This window comes from Rissa tridactyla, chromosome 1 (assembly GCF_028500815.1).
Source record: "Rissa tridactyla isolate bRisTri1 chromosome 1, bRisTri1.patW.cur.20221130, whole genome shotgun sequence".
Classification (NCBI taxonomy): domain Eukaryota; kingdom Metazoa; phylum Chordata; class Aves; order Charadriiformes; family Laridae; genus Rissa; species Rissa tridactyla.
Window position 1 is genome coordinate 130,151,727 of NC_071466.1, and position 24,089 is coordinate 130,175,815.

At 42.1% G+C, this 24,089-nt stretch overlaps 2 protein-coding genes across 5 annotated transcripts in view; one reads left to right on the forward strand and one right to left on the reverse strand.

Moving 5' to 3' along the window:
• LOC128908047 (beta-1,4-galactosyltransferase 3-like) overlaps positions 1–24,089 on the forward strand; it is a 43,688-nt gene that overhangs the window by 16,806 nt on the left and 2,793 nt on the right. Inside the window, exon 8 of one of the 4 annotated variants that reach the window (XM_054197550.1) lies at positions 14,167–14,245. The exons of 1 other annotated variant lie outside the window; for it this stretch is intronic. In XM_054197550.1, coding sequence (XP_054053525.1) covers positions 14,167–14,230 — 64 coding nt within the window. In that variant the 3' untranslated portion in view covers positions 14,231–14,245. Of the gene's footprint in view, positions 1–2,321; positions 2,401–3,497; positions 3,532–14,166; positions 14,246–24,089 lie in introns of those variants that run through there. 2 more of the 4 variants (XM_054197576.1, XM_054197539.1) reach the window with 2 other exon arrangements.
• The window catches only part of B4GALT4 (beta-1,4-galactosyltransferase 4), a 30,403-nt gene that overhangs the window by 3,151 nt on the left and 3,163 nt on the right, over positions 1–24,089 (reverse strand). Inside the window, exons 2-5 of the mRNA XM_054197664.1 lie at positions 11,416–11,867; positions 9,601–9,833; positions 5,865–6,052; positions 1,037–1,159 (exon numbers count right to left, since the gene is read on the reverse strand). Coding sequence (XP_054053639.1) covers positions 1,037–1,159; positions 5,865–6,052; positions 9,601–9,833; positions 11,416–11,683 — 812 coding nt within the window. The 5' untranslated portion in view covers positions 11,684–11,867. The remainder of the gene's footprint in view (positions 1–1,036; positions 1,160–5,864; positions 6,053–9,600; positions 9,834–11,415; positions 11,868–24,089) is intronic.

Below are 24,089 nucleotides of genomic sequence, written 5' to 3' on the forward strand. Positions count from 1 at the left end.
TTGGTAGACCTTTTAGATTTCTTGAGATACAGCTGAACTGACAACAGGGAAAAACTTTCATTTAGGAGCTCCTAAATTTAACACACTTGATTTCACCAATGTAATTATTTAATATTACCAGGGGTATTAATTTTATGTCCCCCAAATGTTTGTTTGCATGTTTAAGCAAAAGGATAAACACTGAAGAATGACAGAGTACACCCAAGTTACAAATTGACAGGCTTTGCCAGCAGAGCTTGAGGGGTTGTGGGGTTTTTTGTTGCTTTTTTGTTTTCCTTCCTTCACTAACAGCAATGCAGGATTAGAGGTTTCCTCCTAGGCAAAGGGCAAAAGATCAACATAAAAATTTCATTGACTTCTTTGTCCCACTAAATCTCTCAAACTAACAAGTTTTTACTACTTAGACAGGCGCATCTGCAAAAAGTAGTTTTAACAAGAGCAAAGGGCATATGCACATACATGCAGTCTTTCTAAAATTCAAGTTATTCACTATCTTAACTATCATTAACACCACCCACATACAAACTAAGCCCTGCTTGGAATAAATCATGGTAGTCAATGAATGCAAAAAACACAATCCCACCAAACCCAAAACACTCCCACATTCTTGCAAAGTTTTGGAGCTCAATGAATTTGTGTCTCTGGCAAATCACACCCCAGTCTTTAGTCTTATTATTTCAGTTATAACCAGTTTCCAAGCAAGAATACAAATACTGTGCGGCTGAGACAAAAAAACAAACCAACCAAAAAAGATCCCCCAAAACCCACAAGAAACCCTACCCCCAAACAACAGTCCTGTCAGGAGGAGGACCAGGTCTCAGGCACGCCTAACCTTTCTAAAGAGGAAACCATTCACAGAACTGCATCTCACACTCAAATCCCCACTGCGATACTGTTTTAAATTGAAGGTTCTGGTAGTGTTCCACCTTTGGAGGCTAAGTGTGAAGTCACACCGATTTTTTTTTTTTTTTTTTTTTTAAATCAATGCCTTCCCCTCTCACACCCATTTCCCTCTAGCCTTTTAGTTATTTATTACCTGATTCGAAGGTCGTCATCTTCTCCGCCCCAACCCCAGTAGCTGTTAGAGAATCCATTCACCTTGGAAAACTGATCTCTTGTTAAAGCAGTTACACCTCCAAAATATCCTTGGTACCGTAACCTAGAAGTACACAAGAGAGAATGAAGAATTAAAAGTCAAGTTCTACCAACAGTGAAAACGTCATGCTGAAACTCTGTCCTTCACAGTTAAGGGTGCACAAATCCACAAGGCAGGTCTCATTCCATTCCTCTCTTCACAAAAAGTTGGTGATTTGCTTTAGGCCAGAACTGTCCAACTGAGAGAACACAGCCTTTCTTCGATAGCTTCTCTCTCTTTACACAACTCCCCTTGCCAGCCAAAAAGGACCTCAAGGTGGTCCTTTCACCTCAAGGACTCTGATGAGTAGAAAAGGAACAAAGCTACGCACTAATATAGTGGAAGCTTCACAATAATGACAGGAAGCCATCGAGTATCTTAGAGGTGAATCTGAAAAACTTGAAATTAAATCAGATCACAGCAAGGGGGCACATGTATGCGATACTGCAGGACCAATTCCAAGCTAAGGTACAATGCAAGTTACTTAGTAACCTAGTGTAATGGAGCTCAGCTCTGAAGGAGATGAATTTTTAACTTCTACCTTCCTTCTCCTGGAAACTGCATCTACTTTAAAAAGGTATTTACATACCATGCTTATTTATCATCTTTACCATTTTGCTAACTGCATTTTATGATACTGTCCTCTTTCTTGGCCCTTAAGGTAAGCCTTACACACAGCCCCTACTGCATCGCCACTGCCATCTTCAGAGGTGATGGGCACATGGCTGCAGATTGCATTTTGATTTCTAGACGTATGTGAATCTAAAAAGATGAACAAATTGCCAGGGCTAGACAGTATCCATTATGGCAATGTACATGCCAGACAAGCAAAAGTGTTTGGGACTTCACTCCAACGATCCCTTTGGGTCCAGCAGTTCTTCCAGTTTTCAGTCCGTCTCACTGTCCACTTACTAGTCCATACTTCATCACTTTGTCCATGGGAATGTTACAGGAGACAGTGTTGAAAGCCGCCTTAAGTCAAGATAAACATTATCCACTAACTCCTACGTCATCCACCAAGCTAGTCAAATCAGAGAAGGCTATTAGGTTGGTCAGGCATGACTTGTGAAAAGATTTGCTTCATCACCTTCCCAGGAACTAAAAGGTGAGGATGACTAGTCTGTAGTTCCTCAAATCCTCCTCCTTGCCTGTCCTGAAGATAGAAATGATGTTTCTTTCCTTCCAGTCCCCAGGAACAACCCTCCAATCATCACGACCTTTCAAAGATAACAGAATTGGCCTTGCAATGACAGCAACCAGTTCTCTTAGCACTCATGGATACATCCCATCAGGTCACATGGTTTTACAGTGCATGCCCAGTTTGTTTGAGTATTCCTTAACTTTATCCTCCTCCATCAAGGGTAAGTCTTTGTATACACAGACTTTTCCACTGGTATCAGAAGCCTGGGAATCCTGAAAGCAAATCTTGCTCGTAAGGACCAAGGCAGAGAAGGCATTGAGTATCCTGGCCTTTTTCTTGTCTTTTGTCACCAAGTTCCCTGCCACACAGTGGGTACACATTTCTCCTACTCTTCCCAGCAGCTGATGTACCTGTAGAAGCCCTTCGCGTTGCTCACAAGATTCAACTCCAGAGGGGTTTTAGTTTTCCTAACCTTGTGCCTGCATACTTAGACAGCATCTTGTGTGTCCTCGCAAGTCACCTGATTCTGCTCCGCTCCTTTCATGCTTCCTTTTTCTGTTCCGAGTTTTCTCAGGAACTCCTTGTTCATCCATGCAGGCCTCCGTCCTCCTTTGCTTGACTTCTTGCATATAGGAATGAACAATTCTTGAGCATGAAGGAGGCAATCCCTGAAGATCAATCAGCTCTCCTGAACCCCTCTTGTCTCTAGGGCCATCTCCCAAGTGATTCTTCCAAGCAGATTCCTGAACAGGAAGTCCAGGGTTGTGATCCTGCTATTTGCCTCATTACCTCCTTGTTTCTGACCTTTGCATCCCTGACCAGTTCTTCCTTGTTTCCAAGTATAAAGTTCAGGAGAACACCTCCCTTCATCAGCTCTGATCACCTGTGTCATCACAGTTACCATCAGTTCACTTCAGAAATCTCCTGGATTACTTGTGTCCTGTTGTGTTGCCCTTCCAGCAGATACCAGGATGATTAGTCTTCCACAAGAACCAGGGCCTGTATGCATGAGGCTTCTTCCAGTTGTCTGAAAAAAAGCTTCAACTGTCATTTGCTGGGACTGTGATAGACTTCCCAAAAAGATGATGTTATCTATATAAATATAAAAAAAAGAATTGTTCTAGGCAGATGCAGTCTCTCATGTGCTCTACCTGTGGTTTTTTTCTACCTCTGGAATTTTTAGTCTTCCTTGCTCTCCCCCCTTTATCTCCTCTCCTACAGGAGACCAGCCACAAGGTAGCAGAGGCCCTGTGAGGCTGTAATTATGCATCATCACCTTGAGACTTCTGCTATGGGTGTTCTGGAGAAATGCAAGCGGAATGGACAGCAAGGAAGTCCCGTAAACAGCAACAGCAGGGAAGAGCCCTCCCCAGCCATGCTTTCAGGCTGCACTGTCAGTCACCAACGGTCCCACAGGCCCCCCATTCCAGCAGCCTAGTAGGTTTTGGGAACTGACTGCCCACCCACACGTACATATATGCACCCCATAATTCCCCTACACCACTGGAGAGGCAGACACCGAAGGAGCCAGAGCTGTAACCAGGACAGCGCTGCCCACTCAACCCTCCTTAGGCAGGGCAGAACTGACAGGTCTTAGGCATATCTTGCTCCTAGGTGACATCACCTGTAAAAATGGCACCTCTGCATTAACAGTGTTCAATCACCTCTTCCCTGAGGACAAGACACTATCAGCTCCCTGTGGTTTTTTAAAATTGGACTGGAGAAACCATACAATAGAAATGGTCATTAGGAAAAGATGTTGTGCTGGTCTCAATGAAATAGCTAAGCTATGCTAGGAAAGTTTTTCCCACCCTTACCTTCAAAGTTTAAATACCAAAACCTTTTCCTAAAGAATCTAAACCTATGTTGTAGTTTATGTAACTAAATATAAGGTACTTGCTCTCCAGAGGAGCACGACTGCTAAGGTTAGCATGCACTGCACCACCATAGAGGATATCCCCCTGGAAGAAAAACAAACACAAAAAAAAACCAGAAAACCTACGTTCCTGCCCAGGACATTTTGTGTTAATGCAGACCATGTATGACTTCAGTTTTCTCAATCCCATCTAAGCAACATGTGTCACTCAGCATGCTCATCTCAGCCTAAGGAAAACACTGAGGGTGCACAACCAGCATTTCAACCTGTGGTCTCAGCTCAGCTTAGGTATCATTCTTGAGCTCAGGATCTGAATCCCTTCAAACATACCCAGGAATTCCCTCGGAAGTACAGCATTATTATCCCCACTTCACAGATGTGTAAACAGAGGCAGTGACACAGAAAAAGAAGTATGAATCTAATTCACACTACCAGTGTCCTAGTGAATACTGGTGCAGGGTATTCACAACACCCTAGGGCAGGGGATTCACAAGAAAAACATTTTGTCAGTGTAAGACTCTTTAAAGCCAAAGCTTAAAGCTGACCCATAACTAACAGCTCCTTTCACAAACAGCAGAAGGCTGAGGAAATTAATAGTAAGAAGAACCCTTAGTAAAAACAAAAAATAATAATAATCAATCTGCATGCTTAGGAAAGCTAAACACTTTCAGTAACTAAGGCACAGGAGGTTAAGTAAAGCACCTCAAGCTTTGTGCCATGCCATGTTATTAGCCTGGATTCTACTTGTCTGTCAATTAACCAAAGCAGTGTTTCTGTTGCTTTGGTGCATGACCAACCTGTAGCTCTCAGCATTCTCTATGCAAGGCGCAGTGCTCCAAAAACTTGTCACGAGCCTAGTTCATTTGTGCTTGTTCCTGTTTTCACTGAATAACTGGAAAGTGAATATTATTCTGTATAAGGATTTGCACATCCCACCTCTTTCTCATATATTTAACAAAGGAAACCCAGAAGTGAAGCAGAGCTTTACTTCAATATAAAGATCAGCTTTTGAAAAGCCCACTTCTAATTAATATTTAGAGTGACATGATATAAGAAGTGACTCTTGAAAGAAACCACATTCAATGAAACCATTCTAGCCATTAAATTCACCAAGCTGAGCAGCCTTTTTTCTCTGAGGTAGCCTGAACCTGACTTTTCACTTTGGATTATTTATATCCCACTATCCCTTAGGGGACCCAGTTAAAAATCAGAACAATTCTGTACTAGATGCTGTACAGCCAAATAACTAAAGGACAACCCTATCCCTTGGCAAATTCTCACACTTGAGCTCTCAATATCAGAAGTTACCTCTTCAACAGCAAAAGCTAAGTCGGAAGTTTTATTAGCACAATAGTAAGATCACACTTGTCAAATCACAGGACCAGGAGACTGCAAATGTATTTCTAGCTTTGACAGAAGGTCTTTGCACAACCTCTGTCGCATTGCTTTCCTCTCAAAACACCCTTTACCTCACCCCAGAAACCAGAATGATGACAATGATTATTCGTACAGGTGACCACTGAGATGACTTCAGAGATGTCCATACAGTTATATCTTGTCAGAAGGCGCTCCAGAGAGGTGGAGTGTTATCACCAGAAATCTGGTGTCAAAAGGAAGGGTAGATACCAGTGTACAGCTCCATCAGAAGAGGAACATTATCAGTAACGTGGCATTTCCCAGTTGGTATTCTTTCCGTATTCCTGGTTTCCTACCTGTATCCAGTACTGTTCCTGCCAACTACAAGGTGCTTTGGTTGTTTGTCACACATGTAACTGTTAAAGTCATTTTCTGGCACCAGATCCACATCATGGAAAATGAAACAGTCCCAGTTTGCTTCTTTTAGGGCCTCTAGGTATCCTACATTCAGCAGTTTAGCTCGATTAAATTTGGTGCTGCCAGCCTGTGGAAGAAAAGGAAAAAAAGTCTCTGAAGAAGGTGTCAAACCTTTTGAACCAGAACTGCTCTCGGGCATTAGTTCTAATCGCGCAGTTTGCAACCACATTCGTGCGTCACAGCCTTTACAGCAGTAACTACACAAAGAGCTACCCCATAACATCAGATACAGCATCAGAGTGGCCAGTGATGCAAAGTGTTTTTTCAGTCTCTCCTTGTCATGAACAAATACAGCCAGGAACAGAAAAGCCAACAGTTATCTGGGCACCACAAGTACGGACACTGCATGATGCAATTTTAGTGCTATTGCTGCTCCTGTCCTAGAGTTTCCATCAGGCTACATAACAAGAGAGGTATCAGTAAACAGTTTAGAAACTGGCACTCCATACAACTGTGTCATTAAGGCTTATGGAAGTTTTAAAAACAAACAAGCAAGCAAAACACACAAACAAAAAAAAAAAACACCCACCCCCAAAAAAAAACATTACTCCCATACTAATTGGTTTATAGATGTCAGAGCACCTGCCACATATGTTTTATGCTTGTCCACACAGTTTAGAGGACAGCAATGCTTAAAGAGTTCACTATATTACCTTAGGTCACACAGTAGGTGGCAGAGTGGGAAATAAAAAGCAGGTCTCTCCATTTTTAACTCCTATCTATAACCTAATTATGCTGCTGCACAAGGACTCCCTGTAGCACAGAGCTTCACTTGACTTTTACTAGTCTTCGTTGTTTGCATTTGCTGTAAGTTAGTGCATCTCTGCTTTTCAAGAATATAATTTTTCACCTGTGAAGTATACATATATATACATAGTTGGCAGTTTTCTAAACTTATCATGACACTGTTCACTCTGGAGCAACAGGCGTGCTTATCTTGCTATTTATTTTTAACTGGACTGCCAGCCTGTAGAAGGCTTTCTGCTCCTGAGGACAAGGTGGCGAGTTGTCTCAAGTTTCCACCTGCGAGTCAAAGTGACAAGCCCTGTGCTCCCAGAAACTGACAGGACAGTCATTTTCCAGAGCTAGGAACCTGATGTACTTGAAAGAATAAAAAAAGCAATTTTCAAGAGAAAGGGTTCATTTGCTAGAAGCTGCCTGGACTGAAAGAGGCTCCATGGAAGCTGAGAAGGAAGCTGGCCTCCCCAGCCTGAGAGAAGGTTACCTGTAGGGAAAAGTTGTTGTACACAAAGCATGTTTTATTGTTCCAAAAAGTAACACACTGTTCTGAAGCAGCAATTTGATGAAATGGCAACGGCCATATGCAACAAGAAGACTGATGAGATTTATGGCTCCATACCTGCAGTTAGGGAAATACAGCCCAGTGCCTGCTCTGAGAAAGTAAGAGAGGGATAAATAATTGCTTCCATTCTCAGTCAGGGAATGAATTTTCTAAGAAAAATTAAGATAAAATTCATCCAAAAATCTATGATGTCAGGTTTCTGAGTGGTTTTTTGGAGGTTGGTTTTTTTGGTTTTTTTTTTTAAATATATGAAAATATCCATCAGATAATCTTCTCCTGATGATGAAAACATAGGTTATCGAGTGAACAGAACAATTCAGATGACTGGTAAAGAACATATAGAGAACTTCACTTGTATTGGCTATCACACCCAGTTCAGCAGCAGCATCTACCACCTGCTGCAGTTCTGTCTCCTCCATCAGTACAGTCAGGCACCACTGGCCCACTTCCTGCACAAAGGTAACCCAAGGACAGCTAAAATTGCATTCCAGGAAGGGCAGTTTTCAATGTTAGACTAAATGCTGAACAAATAGCAAAGTTTACTCTCATCTTTTATTGAGGGGAGAATTGCCCTCCTTTGTTTCTATGGAAGAACACAGACTGCAAGACAAACTTATGGTAGGAAGAAATTATTCACCCCTTAGGAATTACAAACTGACATTTTTTTCAGCACTGCACTCATATATGCACATATTGGTGTAGAGAAACATGATTTTCAAGATGTTACAAGTAGCCTATAAAGAAGAGATCTGGAGTGTGCCCTTCAACAGCTCAGAGAAAAAATATAAAAGGCCCATTTCTTCATCTTCCTTCAAAGTAAACTCTGTGTATTTTAATAGTTAAATCCTGTTTTTAACTATTTCTTTCCTCAAAAGATACTTAAAAAAACTAATGACCTCACAAATGGAGAGTGAAAATGGATTTGCCATAAAAGAGAGTTTTGTTAGACCCACTTTCCAATCTTTGGCTATGCCTATCTACATAGAAAGGCTAAGCAGGAGTTTCTAGTCTTCCACGTAAAAACTCTGATAGAACAAGTCCAGACTTGATATTGCTGCTCATATCACACAGAACTTTCATACTTCTGTATTACCTTTTGCTAACATGACAACAGCCATTCTCCACCCCACATATTTCAATAAATAAAAGAACGTATGCCCATTCTTCCAATGATTTATTGCTAACCATTGCTCGCTAGCTGGAGTGAGCCATTTTATGTATGACTACAGGACATACCAACTAATGCAGAAAAATACCCTGGTTTTCCACTCTACGGGCCACAAGATGACTCTAAATTAAAAAGCAGTCTATTCCAACTGAAAGTAGATATCCCGCCATGACTTTTGTTGCTGTTCTGCTATGCCATTGAGCAAAAGTGTAAGCTTTCACCTAGAAAACACTGCCTCATCCTCATTAATTGACGCTAGCCTCTTTAAACAGAAGGGAAAAGAAACTATATTAGTTTATCACCTTTTTCTCCTGCTGTCTGAAAAATCCATTTACAGTCAAAGCAGAACACGCAAGTAAATGATAGCAGAAGAAAGCAAACACAATAAAAGATCAAGAAAAAGACAACATATTACAAAAGAGAAATCTATACTGTGTTTAGCTTATGTGGCCAGAACATAAGAACCTTTGATGAAAGACAAAATGGCACAAGCCTGTATGCTCAAATTTTAGCCACTGACTCAGCAGAGCTAGAACAAATGCAAATAAAGTAACTAATAAATCTTTCAGGAACCAAATGCTCTGCCATGACTACTTCTTCCCACAGCCCTTGCTGGGCAAGTAAAGCACCTACAAGCAGTGTCTCGCATGTTTAGTTTGAGACAGCAAATGTAAGTACAACCACAGGATATGCAAAAGCTTACGAAGTATGATAGCCAGCAAGCAGATGGGAGAGGAGAGCTAGATACAAACTGAGGCCGTCAATCCAAACAACTCCAAATTTAAAGACAGAAAACATGTCATCCTAGTTACGCATGTGTATACTCACAAGAGGAGTTGCATTAGTAATGCAAAAGATGTTTACCTTGAATGCTAACTCAGAAGTAGCAAGTTACTTAGACTGAGAAATGGACACCAGTTAAAGACACTTTTTTAATACTTCCCAGCTTTGCCAACAGCAGCTGAGATCCTGTAGTGCTACCAGCAATGGCTGCGCGCACCATTGCATCCCTCAACAAGTACAAGTGTTTGAAGCAGGCTTGGAGGACTGATGTTAGATAGCTGAGGCAGCAGCACGCCTCTCCTTAGACTGCTGAGCACTGTCGTCATCCCCACCCAAACACATCTCTGCACAGTTGCCTCACCTGGTGAATAACGTAGATGCCGTAGTCCAGCTGCTGCCTCTGTAGGAAGGGGTGGAGGTGCTCCAGGAGGTACAGCAGATGCTTCTCTCGATTGCGGTGTGGGATGAGGATGGCCACATGCTGCAAGGCTGAGCACTCCGTAGGGTGATACCGGCCCTTGACTACCTGAGGGTTCTCCTTTTGCACCTCTTCTAGTGTGAGAGATGCTTTGAAAATGAGATTGCTGGCACCTCCTGTAGGAGAAGCACAAGAAGCTTCCCTGAGATGTTTCTGGTTGTGGTTAGTCGAGTCACCTAATGAGGCACTCTGTAGCCAGTGCAAAAAACCCAGGTTCTAGTCCCAATTGGTTTCACTGTCTTTCCAAAAGAAGAGTAGTGCTACAAGGGCACTACAAAGGCAGTGGAAGGAGAGGGTATTGAGCAGTGAGTTGCTTAAACTGCTTATAGAGTAGTGATGATTAAAAAAATTAAAAAAAAAAAAAAAATAATAAATCCAGAGAAGTTCCACCCTACTGCAGGAGGATTGGCCAGAAGCAGTTGACAGGGCAAAGCAGAGGAGAGGGAAGTGGAAAGAGACATAGAACTGTGGCTGCAAGAAGGCATCTCTACTTAAAGCGTGAACAAAAGCGTCGTAGGCTTAAGGCTATACATCTGTAAGATAAAATGTACCAAGGCTTTCTGTAGCCAAATGAAATTTTCATCACTTCTCTTGCACTGAGCTATCATTCCAGCCCCTCTGGACTTGGACTTGGCACAGCCATGAAAGAGAACAATGCAGGCAACTGCGACGGCTATAGCTGCAGTGCATTTACTTAAGTAAATACATCTTGGAGGCAGGGGTGAGGGTGTGCAGCTAGACAGCAGTTTTTTGGACTACATCAGAGAAGAGGGAAATAATCCAGCTCCCCAAACAAATCCCTTATCAGGTTCACAAAAAGGAAGAGGAAGACGACAATGACATGGTACTGCAAAGCAGAAGCCTGGTGCTGCTAGCAATACCAAGACACAAAACCAAAAGTTAACTAAAAAATGGCCAAACTAAGGAAACAGTCATCTATTTGAACCTTCACCATAAGTAGTGCTAACCCCAACACAGCTGTGAAGTCTTTCAATTGTCAAGTCAGAGCAAAAAAGGCACATCTAATAATGAAAAGGAAAAAATTAAGGAAAGGTGAAAAGACTTGTCATTCGGATAAAGATAGCTAAACAAAAGTAAAAGCTGTGTGCATGAGCAAGGCAAAAAGAGAAATTAATTCATTACTTCCCATTGGCGGGCAGATGTCCAGCCACATCCTAGGAAGCAGGGCTTCAGCATGTATAGCAGTTGTTGTGAAGACAAACATTGTAACCATGAACACCCAACCTTCTTTCTTTCCCTGAGCTTTTATTGCTGAGCATGATAAATGGTATGGTCATATGGTACAGAATATCCCTTCGGTCAGTTGAGGCCAGCTGTCCTGGCTGTGTTCACTCCCAACCTCTTGCCCACCCCCAGCCTACCAGATTTTGGGGGCCCATGGAAGAGAGAGACAAAGCCTCAAAAGGGTACAAATACTGTTCAGCAGTAGCCAAGTCACTGGCGCATTACCAAAGCTGTTTCAGTCACAAATGCAAACCACAGCACCAGACAGGCTAGTATCCCAGCCAGACCCAGCACAGGCACTCTGTGCCACAAGTCACTTCCTCACTCAGAAGTGCACAATGCAACCAGTTGCATTGTATGTTTCACAGGAAAAGTGTCTAGGAAGAAACCCAAGTCAGCAGTACCAAAGCACATGTAACTTGTTATAAAGGAGAGGAAAGCACCATCACTTACGTAGGTATGGAGACACAGCTGGACAGTGACTCTGAAAGGACTTCACCGTGGGAACTTTTGCACTTGGTTTGATCTTCTCTTCCTTTTGACTGTCCTGCAGGCTAAGTACCTTTCTGAAATCCTCCACAATGCTCTTAGCTTTAGAAAATTGCTCTCTGGAGTCCACGAAGTAACTGAATGTGGTCCATAGTACCATCAAACACAAACTGACAAGCACCAACACTTTGAACTTATAGAAGAGGTGGAAGACATATGAGTTCAAGGCCATGGTTCTTCCTGATCCACAAACAGCTTCCTCTGCACATCCAGTGGGGATGAAACCAATCCAAGAAGAATGTCACAGTAAGGAAGGAAAGCTGGAGGTATGGAGGGCTGCCACACTTCCTGCGGTTTTGCAATTCATGGAGCCATGGTGCTGTTTGCTCTTCAAATGTCAGAAAATACGATTTAATCTGGACAAAGGAAAAAAGGAAGGAGAGAGTTAATTTCTACCACCCTCCACTGCTGTACCTTCACAGACTTCATGAAAAAAAACTTATGACAAAACATGAAAGAAACAGCAATCATGAACTACTGGTCAGAAATGAAGACACTGAACTTTGGTCCTAGCTCAGCCACAAACCAGCTGCATGATTTTAGGCAAATCACTTTCCTGCTTTGTTCTCCACTCCCAGTCTTTTTTTTTTTTAATTTATTTTTAAGAACAGAAAGTGCAACCATTACCCCATGTTATGTACAGTGCCTGGCAATACACAGGCTTTACTACTTCTATTCCTACCAAAATTAACAACAGCTGCAAGGCAAGGAATTTTGCTGGCTATTGAGTAAAATCAGCTCCCCCCACCAAAGCAAAACCACATGAATCTCTCCAGAATGAAACTGTTTTCTTCTGAAAGAGGGCATTATCAAGAGCAGAGCTGCGTTGTTCTGCAAAACACAGTGTGAACCCCACAATATTTAATGGGCATCAGAAATCATTCCTCCATATCTGATGCCTGCCAGTACCACCTTGTGGGTCTTTGCCCAGTATTGCCCTCTCACATGCTGCTGTAGGAGGCAAATCTTCCTGCTTTTCAAAGGAAAGGTTCAGTTTTTTGGTGTTAGGTCTGTGAGGATCTGATCCTTCGTTCTGTTTCCTGCCCTCTTCATACAGCCTTTCACTGCCATCACACTATAAAGTTACCATGCTAATACTTCTGTCTGTTATTATCATCTCATAACAGAGAATGAATTAAATTTTAATAAAAGAGAGCTTTGATATAGAAAACACAGAAGAAAATTGCCACCTGTGAGAAGAACAAGGACTGAGGCTAAGTGAAGCAAAGGCAGTGATTAAAGACAATGCACATGAAACATGTGGGATCAAAGAGAAGAAACACAAAACCATGGACCTTTATTTTATGCACACTTTCAAAATATATGAGAGCCCGGACAGATATCATAGGCAGAAGGAATACAGTAACTCTACATTCCCACTAGTTTAACCCATGTGTCTTCTGGAAAACTTTGCCAATTTATGGGGATGTATGTGGGAGCCAGACCTAGGAACGAGAAGATGAACTACTCGATGTACTGCCTGAGCTTCTTGAGGTTCACTGGGAATGACCAGTTGCTGTTCTTCCTGGCAGGCACTTCACAGAGTGCCTGACCTGCTCTTTCTATCCACATGCACCACATAGTGTTGCTCTACGGAAGCAACAGAAGAGCTTTCAGTGACCTTACCACCAACAGTGAAGGATCATATTACTTCCAAGGAAAGGAGGGGAAAAAAGAAAAAAAGAAAGGGGAAAAAAAGAGACAGGAGAGGGAGAGGTTCTCAAGAAGGAAAGAAAAAAGCCATACAGTCACACTAATAACCACAGCTCCACAGTTTTCTTGGGGGTTTTGCTGTTTGTTTGTTTTTTCCCCTCTGGTCTTCAAGAGCACAAGGACAGAATCACCAAAACAAAGACAGAGGGAAGCCCGAGTTCCTCTTAGTCCTCCCCTCCTTGTTTCCTGGCCCTTGAGACCACATTTTCCAAGGAATTCTTTCTGTTCTTAGGTAAATTACACTGGAGACCACCTGGGTCTCTGCCTCATTGTTTTAAAAGACACAGAAAAATTAGCTTAGTGCTCTCATTTACGTCCTTTCCCCTGATTTTCCACATGAGAAATCATCAGAATAGCTTGTAAGGTATTGACCGCATGGGTCTCTACTACTCTCCAAAGGAAACCCGAGAATGAACCGAACTAGTTTTTCTTCTGTTGATACCCATGAGTATGATACCCATACTTCTGCTGTCAGAACAGGAAAGGAAACACCAGCCACAGAGCAACACCTAACATCCAACTGACCTACAAAATACGGAAATCTACACAGTTCGGGACAGCTATGTACATCTTAAGGAAAAACATCAAGAGGATCAGCAAATTTAAGCTACACATTATAGCACACAGTACTCCTTCTACTGTCAGCTTGTAATAAACAACTGGAAAGCAACTTTGAGGGGTTGTCAGTAACACATTTCACAGGTACAGTAAACTCAACTACTTGTTTTCTGAAGGCAATTAATTTTATAATGCTAAGCGGAGTAAAACAGTATCCAGCTTCTGCACTACCCAACAAAACAAATATAAACTTCAGACGCAAATGCAAACAAATCTCAAGCCTCAGTTACAAAAATCTCCACACTCACTTGGTATGCCTCCTTGGTGTATTTACTTACATACTGTGGTAAAACCATACTGCCATCACTTCTCTCTCCTATGCAGCCAACAGAAGAGCAAACTAGAAACATTTTTCTCCTTCTGCATCATCATCAGAGCTGTTCAATGAATTCTTACTACTGGGAACGCAGGCAGATGGGGGCAAGGGGACCAAGATGTGAAAAAGCACCAGGAAAAGAGGGAAGAAGAAAATCCCAATCAAGTAGAGAGAGAAAAAGGGCATGGGGATTCACTTTCCAGAAAATAGGACTCTCCAGTTTGCCCAGAAAAACAGGTGAGAGTAATTGTTGTTTTACAGTTAAGAAAAATTAATCAAAAAGTTTGAAGTGGGCTCAAGCAGAAAATGGATTAAACCCAGTTAAAAGTCTCCCCATGTTTCTAAAGTCTCAATTCAATCAGTCTCTGCAACAGGTGTACAAGAAAATTGCCCTAACTAAACAGGAAAACAGAAGTAGAAGGAAATTAAATGGGAAAATAACATGAAGAGAAGGGAAGACAAAAATGCTGAGATTTTCAATTAATATATTTTGTTTCAGCAATGAATTTTATTTCTAACATTTTTCTGGGTCTTGCTGGCAGACAAGCCATAATAATATAAATTAGTAGCCATGGTGCCCTAAGAGGTAACACCGGAAATATCCTATTGATACACTTTGAGTTAAATAGTTCCAGTTTTTAGCTCAACTAACGAGCAGTAAACAGTATAACATTTGATTTTGACTATTGCCAGATGAAACATCAGTGCATGCCTTTCAGCCCAGCATTACTTCCTAGTTAGCTGTCAGTAGCTGTCATACCAGGGAAAGCCTTTTGCAGAACAGAAGTGATTCTGAACTGCATCTTTGTTCAAGCTTAGGACTGATACACAACTGCAACAACTGAGGAAATAATGGTCCAAAATGCTTTACCCTATTATCCCACCTTGTATCATCACTGAAACAATAGAGATTCAAATAAAAGAGAAAATGTCTACCACCCCCTGCCAGTTTACACTCTACAATAGTTGCATACAGGAAATCAGTGATAAGCTGTATGAACTATCTGAGAACAGTAAACACTGTGGACCCCATAGGTAATATTAGCCTGTAACTTTTAATTCAAAGACCTTATAATTTGCTTATTTAAAATCTATTTGCAAGTATCTATGGAATAATCTAAATTGCTGCCTTTTATAACCTCTCAGTTACTGTGTGACATCCAGCAGGTGAAGCACTTCCCTGAAGAGGGGTAACCTCTCCCCACAATAAACCAAAGGTATCGCTGCACAAAGTGCATGCATGAGGAAGGAAATTTCCTTCACCACTCAACCCAAATATCTTACAGATTAACCTGGACCAATAAGGACAACTTAAAGTTGATAAGATACTGAACTTAATGTGCAGGGAATGACGATCAACACATGTTTGCTAAAAATTAATTTATTGAATTCATAGCCTCCCACTTTATCAGACGTAGACTGCCTTTTTTAAAAGAAACATTAAAACAGTTGCTTACCTCAGGCACAGACTAGTACAAATGGGTCATAATGAAATATCAGGAAGCAATCGGCAGTATTAGTCAGAAGAACAAGCTTCTGAAATACCTTTTTCTTTTTTTGTTAATATCAGGAAGACCACAGAAGTGTAAAATTGCTGAGATACAAGGATGTTAAATTATGAACATAAACTCTGAACTTACCGCACCAATGTTATTTCTACCCTCCTGCCCTCCTATTCAGCTAGGTGAAATCTCACACATATCAATTTCCTTTGTCAGCTTTAGGAGATACCTTTATAAGCAGATGTTACTAAAAGTTCACAGTGCTTGCCTCTGACAAATATTCAGACTGTACTGCTGTCAGTGTGAATTATTTCACATAACTAAAACAAATCTTCACTGAGTTCTATGGCAGTGACAGAATGTTGTTCTTGCTTAAAATACACTTGAGCACTTCAACAGAGCTGCATAAATATGCATGCGTGATCACAACAATTAGTCATTTTCAACTCATCACAACACACATGCAGAAAAGCATAATTCATGTTTCATAAACTTGCAGCTTGGTATTTTGGTGTTTTCTATGGAGAATATAGTATGTATTTCAAAATGTGGAAAGCATGGAGATATTTCAGGTATTTTTAATGGAAAAACATACCTATCAAATGGAAAAATTTACCCATCAATTTACCTTATATTATTACTTCATAGGTTAAATGGTATTAATGTTTTTTTCCCCGAGACACAAGAATAGAATGTGCACAGAAAGGCATGTCCAATTCTATTAAGAAATGACAAAGAACTGCACCCTTATGAATTAAGGTGGCTGAGAAACACAGTGAAGAGCTGGCACTTTTATGACTCCCACCAAAGATGGAGAACTCGTGAACTTATGAGGACAGTAACTAGAAATAAAAGAACACACAAGAGGTTAAGCCTTAATAAAAACTTTCCTGTCAGAGAAATGAAAGGAAAACTTGATTGTCACCCCTCTGGATGCTGCTGCTTTACTATTTCACACTACGGACTCTTCATTTGAAAAAGTGATCTTTCACCAGCATGCTTAAAGTACCTGCGTTGCTAAATCAGACACCTAACCCAGAGTCAAGAACACCAGAGTTTAAGCCTTGTTAAAGAATTTTTTTAAAAAATTAAAACAACAAAAAAAAAATGTAATCCCAGGGCCTGCTGTTTAAAAGCCACACTTGGAGAACTAGTATGAAAGCCAGAGTTGTAACACATCCATAAAATCATTATTAATGGAATAGCTTTAATAAAATACTAACTAGAATAGTCATGCAGAATCTACTCCAATCTTAACAAAGCCCAACAGTCATTCTGCAAATCACATGAAACAATGGAGCAGATGCTTTGCACTTCATAACTTCCAATCAGATAAAATTAAACCCTCACCAATTAAGTACTGGTTGAGGATACACAAATCACAATCACAGGATGGTTGAGGTTGGAAGGGACCTCTAGAGGTCATCTGGTCCAACCCCCCTGCTCAAGCAGGGCCACCTGGAGCCAGTTGCCCAGGACCATGTCCAGATGGCTTCTAGGTATCTCCAAAGATGGAGACTCCACAGCCTCCCTGGTCAACCTGTGCCTAGGCTCAGTGATCCTCATAGTACAATAACTGCTTCCTGATGTTCAGATGGGACCTCCAGTGTTTCAGTTGTGCCTATTGCTTCTGGTCTTGTCACTGGGCACCACTGAGAAGAGCCTGGCTCCATCCTCTTTGCACTCTCCCTTCAGGTATTTCTACACATTGGGAAGTTGCTTCCCAAGCCTTCTCTTCTCCAGGCTGAACAGTCCCAGCTCTCTCAGCCTTTCCTCATAGGAGAGATAGTCCAGTCCCTTCATCATCTTCATGACCCTTTGTTGGGCTCTCTTCAGTACATCTGTGTCTCTCTTGTACTGGGAAGACCAGAAATGGACATAGGACTCCAGGTGTGGCCTCACCAGTGCTGAGTAGAAGGGAAGGATCACCTCCCTTGACCTGCTGGCAATGCTTTGCCTAATGTAGCCCAGAATAACACATGCCTTCTTTGCTGCAAGGGCAAATTGCTGGCTCACAATCAGCTTGGTGCCACCAACGCTAGGTCCTTTGCCAAGCTGCTTTCCAGCTGGGTGGTCTCCAGCATGTAATGGTACATGGGGTTGTTCCTCTTTCTGGATGGCAGCATGACCCTCTGGTGTATCTGCCTCTCTTCACAATTTGGTGCAGTCTGCAAACTTGCTGAGGGCACAGTCTGCCCCATCATCTGGATCATTAACGATGATGTTAAACAGGACCGGACACAGTATTGACCCCTGGGGTACACCACTAGTTACTGGCCTCCAACTAGACTTCATGCGTTGATAACCACCCTCTGGGCCCAGCTGTTCAGCCAGTTTTCAATCTACTCCACTTATCCAGCCCATACGTCAACAACTTCTCTATAAGTGTCAAAGGTCCTCCTGAAGTCCAGGCAGACAATATCCAGTGTTCTCCCCTTGTCTACCAGGCTAGCCATTACATTGTAGAAGGTTATCGAGTTGGTCAAGCATGACTTCACTTTGGTGAAACCATGCTGACTACTTCTGATGATTTTCGTGACCTTCATATGCCTGGAAATGGTTAACTGCTCCATCACTTTACAAGGTATGGAGGTAAGGCTGACCAGCCTATAGTTCCCTGGGTTGTACTTCTTGCCCTTCCTGAAGACAGTAGTGATATGTGCTTTCCTCCTCATGACTTCTCCCAGTCACCATGATCGATCAAAGATCATTGAGAGTGGCCTCACAATGACATCAGCCAGCTCCCTCAGTACTCATGGGTGCATCCTAATGTCATCCATGGAACTATGTGCCCAGTTTGCTTAAGTATACCCTGACCTCTTAAGCAATCCTCTTCCATCTTCCTTGCTCCACCCCTCCCTCATGGTCTCTGGGACATGGGATTACTGAATCCCAGTCTTGCTAGTAAAGACTGAGGCAAAGACGACATTCAGTGGCTCAGCCTTTTCCATGTCTTGTGTAACCAAGTCCTCCATCCCATTAAGCAACAGGCCAACGTTTTCCCTCATCTTCCTTTTGTTACCTATGTACTTATAGAAGCCCTTCTTGTCGTCTTTGATATCACTAAATCATGGCTGATATATTGTTTAGGGGGTGAAAAAAAGACAACCCAGTCAGACATTAAAACATGTATACACAATAATTCGATCAAAAAGTCAATGATAAACAAATCTTGCTGTAAACAATAATTCCCAAGATGCTGGAAATGTGGTTCTTCCTTCTTCTATACTTTGAAACTCAGGGTGACTATCCCTCAAATATGGGTGGGAAAACTTCTGTAGCGCAACTAAGCTCTTCTCATAGCTGTCAAACCTGTCTACCTAGATCTGACCTTCATCAAAGGTACCAAGAAACTTTCATAGGTACATAAACTGAAATAAATTCTCAATGAAGCATAACCAAACCTAGTTTAGAAAGTTACAGCTGACGACAAAGGTAGAGCACTTCAGGCCACAAGGTTAAAAACACCATGGTACCCATTTCAAAATCCATAAAAAAAAATTAAACAGAAAAAAAAAGCCACAGTTATCCAAATATGACATCAGCCAGAATTCAAAAATCAATGAAAAATGAGAAAGGTCTCCATCTATATGTAGACAAACTCATACCTAGACAGACACTACAAACACACTTCTGAATCTATCCATGATCATATTGATGCACATAAATACTGCATGATCCGTGTTCCCCAACATCATATCTGTACTGGTAACTGTCCCTGTGCTCTGCAGCTTGCCAACTCAAGCTCTGTAGCGTGCTACTTTTTTTTGAAACATATGCCAAACCCTACTTGCTTGCTCCAAGGTTCCTAGCACTGTTAAGAATAGCCTACCTATAGGAAACAATGAGAAATGCAGTGCTATATGACTCACCCCATCAGTTCAGTTCAGATCCTTGAGCCTGTTGGCCTGAACACAAAGCCCTAACTTGCTCTCCATCCATTTTCATTCAGAGTTTTCGTCAACAGAAATACATAGGCATTGGAGTCCGACAGGCTGTGCAAGCACAGAGCAAGTGAATAACAGATGTGCAAGCTGGTTCCCCATGCAAGGGCTGCAGGGTCAATCTACCCATATGCAGTGGGCATTTGCCTGGCAGCCTGATTCATGCCACTAGCATTACCAAGCTCAGAGATACCAAGAAATTCTGGACTAAAGGCTTCTTCATCTAGGCAAAATTCCTAGGCAGACCAAGACAGTATCAACAGGAAGATGGATTACTGGTAGCCCTGATCTAGACATTAGTGAAGGAAAGTAATCTTATAAACAAAATTTGTTATGTAATTGGAGTTGATAAAAACCTCATTGTTTTCCAAAACTTATTTTTTCCTGATATGTTTTTAGATAAAATTTTCCATTATGATAACTATGCTACAGCCTAAAGTCACATGATTACTTATCAAAAAAGTTAACTTTAACAGTATAAATGATCAATAAGAGCATACTTTCTGCCTAAATTTTATTTTTCATGTGTTTGTATTTAAATAATTCACCTTGTATGGAACATCTGCGGAACAGCTCCACAGAGATACTTTCATTTGATACACGGAAAATTAATTTTTAATTTACACAAACCTACGTTCTGACTCTACCTGTTTCCCACTGACCAGTAAGGACAGGTTTCCTATCATGCAGGATTTTCCAGAAGCCCCAGCAACCTCCTCAAGCTCACGCAGATTCACAGACAGCAGAACAGGTTCAGCAGCAAAAAGGATTCACTTCAATATAACTTTAAAAACCCTCATAATTTCAAGCAGGAAATGAAGAATGGAAGAGTTCCCTGGGACTGCATTTGTCAGCTCTATACTATGCAGACTATTACTTTGTATTTTATCTGGCCCAAAGTCAAAAGCAGCAATGGGTTAACTCTGGAACTATCATGAAGCAGTACTGCAATCTTCTTCATTAAACCCTACAAGAAAGAATTAAATTCTTTACAATTGACAAGGCAGAAAGATCACTGTGCTGCGGCAGCTTTTCTATGCAAGAGAGTTAAAGTCCTCTAAGTTTTACAAGAGTCTAAACCTGTTCCTTTCACAGTCATTTCCTTCTTTTCAGCAGATTAGTTTTTTAGTGGGGCATTAAGCTAATAGTTTTTAACACCTCTTTTATACAACACTTGCATAATCCTATTACCTCTGCCTATTAAAAAACCACCAACTGCACTGAGAAATGGTGAAGTCATGGGCTATTTTAAAAAACACAAACGAAAAAACAAACGAAACACAGTCCTCAGACAAACAGCCTTTCCACTTCTCAGGATTTCAAGGCAAACAAAGCAAGCGCATTAAACCACTCACTGCTGCTGCCACATCCCTCCTTCCTGTATAGCAGTCACTCCAAAAAGCACAGAGAGCGCTACGCAAGCAGCAGACACTTTTCATCCAGGAAACACCACACCATAAAGAGACCTCTGTTACCTCTCACAAGCTGCAGGAAAGAGTCAGCTCAAAACTCACAGGATGACTGGGGGAAAAAAAAAAAAAAAAAAAAAAAAAAGAACCAACACATGCTGCTTTTCCTCCCTAAGAGGGTCCCTAGTGCGGTCCCATATGCCCCTCCCTCAGCTCATGTCCCAGCCCAGGATGGCGGACAGCCTCTCTCCTTTCCTCCTAGCACAGCAGAACCAGCACGGGGGCACTTGGGCATATCTTGACAGAGCACTGTGCCACACACAATACTGCATACAAATAATTACTACAACAAACCACCTGATGAGAAACAAAGGCTCGAGTCTTTGCTCCTAAAAGCAAACCATAATTTCCATAGCAGCCTTTTTGGTATCTGCTCCATCTGGAGATTTTTAACATTAGAGATGCCATTCTTCTTACGTAGATCAAACTGTCCACCCTCTTGTCCATACCTATGGAGAAGTTCATGCGCTCCCACTGCACTTCTCTCCGTTATCACCTGGACATACCTGCTGATGACAGTGCCACCACAGACAGAAGTGTGTACTTTATGTGAGGGTGTTTCAACCAGTCTGGCATACTGACCAGCCTTTTCACAAAAGGTAATTTCTTATTACAAGGTTGTCCCTCACTGGTGCTTTTTCCACCACATTGCACCATAACACTCCTCTAGCAACCTCACAGAATCAGCAGGATTGAAACAACAGAGCTGTCTCTTTGCCATCTTGCCCACCTGGGGCTCTTCCAGGCTACCAGGCCAGTAGCACCGCAATATTAGCCATGCTGGCCAAGCTCCAGTCTGGCACACAGCTGCCAGGAAGAGTTTTGCTGCCACCCTACCTAAGCCTCCTCCCTAGCTGACAAACACACTTCCTTCAGGAGTTGCACCTACATTAGAGGAATTCATGAGCGTACCTATGTCAGGTAAGGGGTAGGATTTTCTCACGCTTCCAGTCAACGCACAGATAATGACAAAACATAGAGAAAGAGTGAGACCCGAGTACACACAGGGTACACATCTAAGACAGTTTGTGTTAAGAGGTGGGGAAAGAAAGGATAGGTACAGCCTCATGACAAGTGTTAATCTCCTGTAACTCAAGCCTGTTTGAACTCTTTGTGTAATATGTACATTCCAAGCAGGTAAGTATTTCAGAGCTTTCCCATTAAGCCTCCTCTATGCCACAAAGGTCTTATTTATTATGAGGACTGCCCAAGAGTCAAGTTGGGGAAAAAATTCCTTGTTTCAGACACGTAGTAATGTGGGAAAAACCTTTAAGACTACTGTATATTTCAACTGGTCAGCCACATAAATTCAGACCAGCCTAGATCTCGACTGTCACTGTCTCACCTTCCTCTCCGCTTCAGTCCACAAACTATACTCTCTCTGCACTGGCTCTCATGCAAACATGGGGTTAGCTGGATCAGGAGACAAGCAGTATTTCTAGCAACCTTCTGTGATCCTCTGTCTACCCTTCCCACTGAAGAATGTCAGAAGACCTGGTACAACTATCAGCAGAAAAACTAGCTCAGCTTTCAGTTGAATAGGAACTGTTATTTCAGGAGGATGGTAATATACATTTCCAGGCAACAACTGGTAACATTCTACAAACGGCCTTGAACCAGACAACTTTAAAGAGGAAATGTATGAGTTGAAACAGACCAAGGTGCATTTATGGGCCTGATTAGAATAACACCCACTGCCAGCTAAAACATTCCATTTGTGTTGAGAATACAAACACATGTGCTGGCTCCACACTCTTTTCTTGCTATTTATTATTTGATAACTGCTTGATATTCAATGTAAAAGTACTGGCAGCTCCGACTCCCTGAATTACAAACTAAAAAAGATAAAGAATATATAAGACACCAGGAAGTAACTTAGATATTCCCTTGCATATGGAATGTGTGTGGGCATCATGGAAGAAGTGATTACAATAGATATGAATGAGAAAAGGGTTGGCAGGCAAATACAATAAATCCATTTCATACAGAAGGAACATCATAGCAGAAAAGCACTGAAAGAAGACTCTCTGTACATCTTTAACTACATGCAGGATGGAGAAGAAAATAGGAGCCACTCAGTATCTCACCTATCCTAACAGGGACACCACTGCTCTTCCACCCAACGTTATCCCAAACAAGAAGTGCTATTCCTCTATCTCAACCTGCTTTGGTTTATGATCAAAGAGATGAACAAGTTGCTCCACAGGGAATGCACTGGACAAAAGAAGCAGTCCCTGAGCGCTTGTATGCGTGAAGTCCGTTGTTCTTTGAATGTATGTAATTGATTTTCTGGCTGCAAGACACCCACCCAGCCACTCTCTTACTTCCCCCCTCCCCAACAGGACAGGGGGAGACAGTAAGAAGAAAAAGCTCATGGGTAAAGATAAAGACAGAGAGATCACTTGCCAATTACCATCACAGGCAAGACAGACTCGACTTGGGGAAAATTAATTTATTGCCATTTAAAATTCAAGTAGGATGGTGAGAGACAAAAACTACAACACCGTCCCTCCACTCCCTTCTTCCCAGGCGCAATTTTACTCCTTTGTTCCCACCTCCTCTACTTGCCACCCCAAAACAGGGCAGGGGGATTGGGAATGAGGGTCAGTCCATAAAAGCTCCTCTCTGCCACTCCTTCCTCCTCACATTTTCCCCCTGCTTCAGTGTGGTTCCTTCCCATGGGGTACAGTCCTTCACAAATTGCTACAGCATGGGTCCCTTCCATGGTCCCTTTTCTCCTGCCAGAAAATCTGCTCCTGCATGGGCTCCTCTCCACAGGCTGCAATCCCTGACAGGAGTCTGCTCAGGCATGAGCTCTCCATGGGCTGCAGCTTCCTTCAGGGCATGTCTATCTGCTGCAGCATGGGGTCCTCCAAAGACTACAAGGTGGATATCTGCTCCAGCATAGTTCCCTCTACAGGCTGCAGGGTGGATATCTGCTTACTAGGAATGCCTCCTCCCCTCCTCCTTCTCTGACCTTGGTGTTCACGGAGCTGTTTCTCACCTTTTTTTTTCT